This window comes from Sinocyclocheilus anshuiensis, unplaced genomic scaffold (assembly GCF_001515605.1).
Source record: "Sinocyclocheilus anshuiensis isolate Anshui unplaced genomic scaffold, SAMN03320099.WGS_v1.1 scaffold1082, whole genome shotgun sequence".
In the NCBI taxonomy this organism is placed as follows: Eukaryota; Metazoa; Chordata; class Actinopteri; order Cypriniformes; family Cyprinidae; genus Sinocyclocheilus; species Sinocyclocheilus anshuiensis.
In genome coordinates, this window is record NW_015542379.1 from 3,150,823 (window position 1) to 3,158,335 (window position 7,513).

General features: G+C 33.7%; 1 protein-coding gene across 4 annotated transcripts in view; it reads left to right on the forward strand.

Moving 5' to 3' along the window:
• The window catches only part of LOC107692495 (A-kinase anchor protein SPHKAP), a 133,542-nt gene that overhangs the window by 88,882 nt on the left and 37,147 nt on the right, over window positions 1-7,513 (forward strand). For all 4 annotated transcript variants that reach the window (XM_016491576.1, XM_016491579.1, XM_016491577.1 and 1 more), the window contains one exon: window positions 3,097-3,207. In XM_016491576.1, coding sequence (XP_016347062.1) covers window positions 3,097-3,207 — 111 coding nt within the window. The remainder of the gene's footprint in view (window positions 1-3,096; window positions 3,208-7,513) is intronic.

Sequence of the window (7,513 nt, forward strand, 5' to 3'; positions counted from 1 at the left end):
GTTGATACGACTCCTGTCCTTTATTTATTTTCTCCATTTGAAAACATTAGACATTCTACATTTATTTTGCTTATTGTTAATATTAGTGTTGTTTCTGTTGATGCTTTTAATAAATAAAATGTTTTTTATTGTTGTAATTTGAAGATTAAATTTAACATGAAAGACTGCTAATTTTCAACACTTAAAAAAACAAAAACAAAAAAAAGATGACTGAAAAGAGGAAAACTTTCTTGTTCTTACTTTATAACAGTAAATAAATATCGGTTCTGCATATCGGTTATCGGGCACATAAACATGCAAATAATTGGTATCGGTATCGGTTATAAAAAAATCAATATCGGTCGATCACTAGTAATAATTTTAATAATGATAACAATAATATAATTAATTTGATTATTATTAATAATTATCATTATTATTATGTAATAGTAATATTTTAATAATTATGTTTAATAACATTGTCATAATATAATAACAACTACAATATTAATAATAAATAATTGTATAATTATAATATATTCTTTTCTGTAATTCCTTTATAATATTTCATCATTATGCATTTAATAATTGCTAGAATAAATATTGCTAGAATGAAATAATGTTGTTTAGTCACAGTTTTTTCTTCAGCTTTGTTTTGGGCTATGCCTAATCTGAAGCTGCTACTTTAAAGTGTTCTTCTTGCTTAAATCAATGTTGAATCTTATTGGTAAACCCAATATGGAAAAAAAAAAGTATCTTTATTTCCACACATCTCTATATCTAAATAAAACAGGCTGTGTAACGACGAGGAAGGATTACAGTGAGAGGTCATTTCATTTGGCAAGCAGATGCGATTAACTTCATTATTAAATGAAACTACCAAAAAAACATAAATACATATTCATCTCTCTCGCGCTTATCCCTCGTGTGCTGATGATTACCCATCTGCCGAAGGTTACCCATTCCTGTAATGGCATATTAGCTCTGTCAGTAGTTTAACCACAGTGAACTGTGACGCAACTGTCCCAGCAACCCTGTCATATGGTGGACTGTGCCAGGAAAACAGTCGGTACAGATGGCACACACAGCAAGGGCAGAGAAAATACACACATGTGCTCACACATAAAAACACCCACAAACTCTAATTAAACGAAGTAAACACGTGCGCGTGCACACACACACACGGATGTGTTTACTGCTTAAATGCACACTGAGATAATCAATGCTTACATAGCCACACTGATAATGAATCAAACTGAAGGCTACGCACTAACAGAGAGAGTTTGTGTTTGTTTTAGGGATGTCTCACGTACTGTACCAGTAGTGCTAATTCAATTAGAGGTTGTTATTTTTAGCAAACATTTTCAGTTTGCATCTGTTTGAGTTGAGCACATACGCTTATAAGCTCATGTTATGAAATATTACATGTTCAGCACGGTTCACTGACAGGCCACACACTCAACTTTTCATTAATAATCTATAATAGTGCATTACTGACATGGTTACTTGGCTGTGAAGTTGGTATGTTACACACCAGTGACAGCATGACTGCCAGAAGTATGTATTAAATATTCATATGTAAATGATGATAATAAATTACCAATCACCACAGACATGGCAAGGTCAAAGCTTGCTTGTCCTGATATGCTGAATATTTGATTGAGGAGATATAATTTAAGAGTGAGAGACTAAAAAATAAATTAAATTTGTGATCATATACTGCAGCAATTCAGCTCATATGCACTGGCAATTAAATGTAGTTTAGTTTTGGGGACAGTTTGGACAGTGTGGCCTCATAGTAATCCTAGTATTATCATTTATCTTGGGCGATCTGATCAGTGATAAGCGCTAAATACAGGTGTGAATGAATTTCAGAAAGTTAAAGCATATTCAGAGCGTGATGCACGTGGCCACTTCACATGTGTAGTGTAAACGCTAATGTGTCCTGAAGAGTCCCAGAGTCCCAACCGCGACGCATTAGCATTGTGCCAAAGGGTTTAAATGGAGGACAGGGAGTGCTGTTTAAAATAAAATAAAGAAATGAATAATTCAATCATTTAAAATGGAAAAATCTAAATAAGGTGGTTTATGTTTAAAAATTTATTGAAATGCACAGATAATGTAATTGAAACATTGAAATATGCAGATACATAAAAGCCCATTGCTGTCAGGAAGCCTGAAAAGTGTAGAGGATTAAGAAAAATGTAAGAAAATTCAAATGTGCGTGTTTTATATTGTCTGTATTTTATTTTATCAATACATATGTGAAATTATTTTATTGAGTACAATATTTCTGTAAAATATGTGATCATTTTTGCACCTGTTGGTAAAAAAAAAAAAAACATTTTTAATTTTGCTTGTTTTTGTTTTTGTAAAAAATGTGTTATTAATGGCCAGTATGTTATGTGGATGTGATCGGCTTTTAAGTGTAATTATCTTTTTTTTTTGAAGAAGAAGAAGAAGACTTTACATTATTTTAAGAAATGGTATTGGTACTGTTAAAATAAAATAAAAAAAAATTTAAAATTTAAAATCAGTATTGTATCAAATTAAAAAAGTCTGGTATCACCAATCCCTAAACCCAACTGACAAATGGATTTTAAAATTTAAAAACTACAAATCTAAAATTAAGTTCTTTTAGTGTTATTTTATTATTACATTTAACTAACATTTTAAACATGAATTACAAGTGTTAATTATGCTGTCTACACATTTGACAATTTGAAAAGTGATTTAATAAACACATTAAAGAAACAGTTTTATATTAAAAAAAATATTATTTATTATAATAAACATTTTTGATATCTTTTTAATTGATTCCAGACATTTAAGACTTCATTTTACATTTAAATGGCACTAGTACGCCATAGTTTTAAACTTTACAGTTAGATATGAATTTTCAACCCAATTCAATTCAAATATGTGTCTGAAATAAACAAAACATTATTTACACTGGCATGAAATGGCATGAAATCTGAGACATTTCTTGATAAAATCACACATGGGAACTTCACACAATGTGTAATATAAAAAAATTGCCTACAGTGAGTCTATGAGTTCAAAAATGTTTTTTTTAACGCTTTGCCTCGGTCTGAAAGAAGTGTGTGTTTGTGTCAGGTTTTGTGCAGTGACAGTGTTCTGGATTCGTCGGAGTACTGGCTGAAGAACGATAAGGCGCTCTGCAGAATTGGGTTCCTGGAGGACCAGCATGACGGCGGCTGCCCTACAGTGAGTCTCTCTCACGTATCACACTCTCAGAAGCGCTGAAATCATCTACACGCATATGTCCATACGTTTGATTAACGGTGTGTGTGTGTGACTGCGTGGAAGTGCGGTGGCATTTATATTGTGTTCAGCCTCCCACTGATAAATGTGCTCTTGATTGGGGTGATAATGTGGTATGATGGAGGCTGTGGCTGAATAATATATGCAGTAATTCCCTGAACTGAGAGAATACATTTAGCTGCACACGGATGACAGCTGCACTAACTGTAGGATGGGATAATTAGAGTCGAATGACAGATTTTATACCTCACTTTAATGACAAGTTTCTTGTCTCATGTAAATGATCTCACTGTGCATAGCATTATGCCATGATCTCGCTAGCATTTCTGTTCCTTGGGGATGAAACGCTACCTGGCTGATTATTTGCCTAATGCTAATTTTATGGAAATTTTGCACTAGGATTTTTCAGTGTTGCAAGTCTTTCCTTCATTTTTGTGAGGTCTGGAGCATTTTACTACAATTCAACTAATTGAAATTATGAATTTATTTTGGGAAATGCAGCAGACTTCTCTAAAAAATAGTATAGGCCTACGATACTCAATTCTGATTGACTAGAATGTGTGTGTTATTTCAGCATGCGTTCATTTTGGCAAAACTACTAAACAAAAATATCATGCCTCCTCACTGACAGCTGTAAGTTTAAAAAAAAATTTGACCTAGATTAAAAAAATTGTCAACCTATTGCAGACAACTTGTTAAATCAACTAGTTATGGAGGCTTCTTCATGGAGCATTGAAACCTTTGTGAATAATTTGTTTCTAATTAAATTTCAATGGTTTGGCGCTCTGTGAACCCATGAACCACTGTCTATATGTTTTTACCTAATCTCAGACCAGTTTTCTAAATTTGTGGACATTTTCAGACTTTTTTCTTCGCAATTCTGACTTTTTTCTATGAATTCAAGTTTATATTTCACAGTTTGAACTTTTCTTCGTGATCTTCTTGTGAGTTTCTGTCCCGCAATTATGTTTGTATCTCCCAGTTCTGCGTTTTTATCTTAAAATCTTGATGTTTACTGTGTATATCTCGCAATTCTGACTCTCAGAAATTCTCAGAATTACTGCATGTATTTATACTTTTCTTCTCAAAATTATGCTTATATCATGCAGTTCTGCATTTATATCTCGATATTCCTATATATCTCGCAATTCTGATTTAATTTTTTTTTTTTTTTTCAGAAATTCTCAAAATTTAGTTTTTATTTCAGGTGCACTAAGTTGTTGTTGTTTTTTTTTCTTGTTCAAATCCAACTTGCAAAAAAGTTTTTATAACAAATGTATTTGTTAAAAACCTGTCCAAAAGTCATCTGAACAAACAATTTTGTTAAACAATTTTGTTTTGCAAGTTTCCGACATAAATTGCAGCTTGAAATGCCAATCTTGCAATCCATCTTGCATAAAGTTCTTCTAACAAATGTAAAAATTATTTTTTTAATAATAGTTACAAATATGATTATTTCAAGCTGCAATTTATGTCGGAAACTTGCAAAACAAAATTGTTTAACAAAATTGTTTGTTCAGATGACTTTTGGACAGGTTTTAAACAAATACATTTTTAAGAAAAACTTTTTTGCAAGTTGGATTTGCAGTGAAACAAGCAAAAATCTATACTTATCACACAACAAACAATTTTGTTAAACAATTTTGTTTTGCAAGTTTCCAGCATAAATTGCAGTTCTTGCTGCCAATCTTGCAATCCATCTTGCATAAAGTTCTTCTAACAAATGTAAAAATTATTTTTTTAATAATAGTTACAAATATGATTATTTCAAGCTGCAATTTATGTCGGAAACTTGCAAAACAAAATTGTTTAACAAAATTGTTTGTTCAGATGACTTTTGGACAGGTTTTAAACAAATACATTTTTAAGAAAAACTTTTTTGCAAGTTGGATTTGCAGTGAAACAAGCAAAAATCTATACTTATCACACGTAGTAAAAACCAGTACTATTTTAATTGTTCAAAGTGGGGCTGATGACCGCTGGTTCTGTAGCTGGGAAACTACAACCCGTAATTTGTGATGGCAGAAAATCGCATAACATGTTCTGTATCAATGCACTGGAGTGGTCAGATTGTGACTCTTCCGCCCGCAGGCTCAGGTGCAGTCAGAACAGGTTTCATCAGGGCTGTGCTTTTACTGCACTGATGTCACACATGATGTTCCTTTAACACAAAAGCTCCGCACAGGGAATCAAACCCACACACACCAGCTGGCACTGAGATACTAGTGCTGAGTGCCAACGTTACACTCAAGTAGAGAGAGAGAACGTGAGAAAGACATACTAAAGAAATTCAGCAGACACATTACCACAACTTAAAAATGCATGGTTGCAATTGAAATTAAATCTTTTCAAGTTGCAAACATTATTTTGATGAGTTCTGTTGACATTAGTCAATTCGAATTTCGAATATTCGTCTAATTTAAAATAAAAATCCACATTCGAATGCAAAAACGTTGCATTCGAATTTTAGGTGTGCGTCAGGCAGCCTTATCAGTGGTGCACGAAATGCGACGACGATGTAAGTGTCATTGCATTTCAATGCATTTGTTAGCCTATCCAGTTGAACCCACTAGATGCAGTGCTGCTACGTTGTTCATTCAAAATATTGCGGAAAAAGAGGACATCAATGCTGAGATGATGTTGTTTACGTCAAAACCGACAACCAAGCCGTTCACACAGAATGCATATTTATCACATTTTCTAGAGGGACATCTATCACAGTTACACTCGCGTCTCGCACAAGAGAGCCGCATGTTTATAAAGCCATGTAAAATTAATGTAAGTTCAACTTTTTAAAAACATGTCTCAAGACTTTATGGCGGTTTTTCCCCATCCCATTGCATCTCAAGTTTTTAAATGAAGAAAGTACTCTTTGTGATTGGTTTTCGGTCCTTTGTATTAAACTATACATGCATGCATGAGGCTGTACATGCTGTAATTAAGCAACTTTTTTAATTATATAAGGTTTATAAACATTATTTTAAACATTATGCACTTTTTTCAAAGATAGTCGTGTTATTTTATTATGCTTTGAAGAAACGTGCATAATATTTTGTTCGATGCGCCCCCTTGTGGCCTCAGGAGAGAAGCCAAAAGCTTCCCCCCCAAATGAAATTATGCCTTTTAAATTCTAATATAATTCAAATGTTGATATATTTAAGTACAAAATCGAATTTAGTTTTTCAGCCATTTTGACAGCCCTAGTTGACATTATGTTGATCAACTTAAATGTTAAAATTAAGTGTAGTAATTTTATGTTTTTAGTAGTGCTGTCAATCGTAACTTCAGTAATTAATCTCACATTTTTTTCCAAAAAATAATTGCGATTAATCATAATTAATATGACCTAAGATTAAAGTTTTTAAAACTGTAGTCCGTAACTTTTGGCGCTCTAGCAGTTAATAAACAGAACTGTATGCGTCTTGCGGAAGAACATTGTAGCCGGAGCTACTTCTCTCTGTTTATGCCTATGATGAGTCACGCAGGCTGCCCTGCAGCGGTTCCTACCCTAACCTATCTAAAATAGTCAGAATATAACAACTTATTATAGGTGTGCCATAGGGATTGATTGAAAATGGTAGTGATAGGACGATTGATACAGAGGCTCCAATGCTCCGACGCAGTTTTCAAAGCACTATTGTATCACACAGTGTGCTGATGCTTGTATCGAAATAACAATACCACGTGATTGATGACATTTGAAGCTTCGAACGTCATGCAGTATTGGAATGTCGGGACAGCTGGTTTGAAAAAAATTGGCACTTCACATGACTCTTGTGTTTGAGTTTACATTGATTTGGTTGTGTGTGTGTGTGTGTGTGTGTGTGTGTGTGTGTGTGTTAATTATAATCACACACTTGTGTATTTTATATTATTGATCAATATGCGAATCCATTGACCCGACTACGCATGTGGCAGTTTGGCACAGATTAAAAACTTTTTCAAACCATCCTCTGCTCCACGATGTTTCATTAGATAGGCTGGAGAAACCGAGTCTGGCCACCAGATGTCGCTAATGCGCAGTGTTAAAGTCAGCATGAAACGGAAGTTGCGATTGTCTTTTCTTCTCTACTGTGATGTAGGCCTGGGCGATAAAATGGTATCGATATTTATCGACAGTACACCTTCTTCGATAGCGATAGAAAAAATGTTCGATATAGTGCACGATATAGGTGCGTACTATGAGTGACGCAGACAGCACACACAAACATGAACACATGCTGAAATGAGTGCTGTGCCTGCCTGTGAT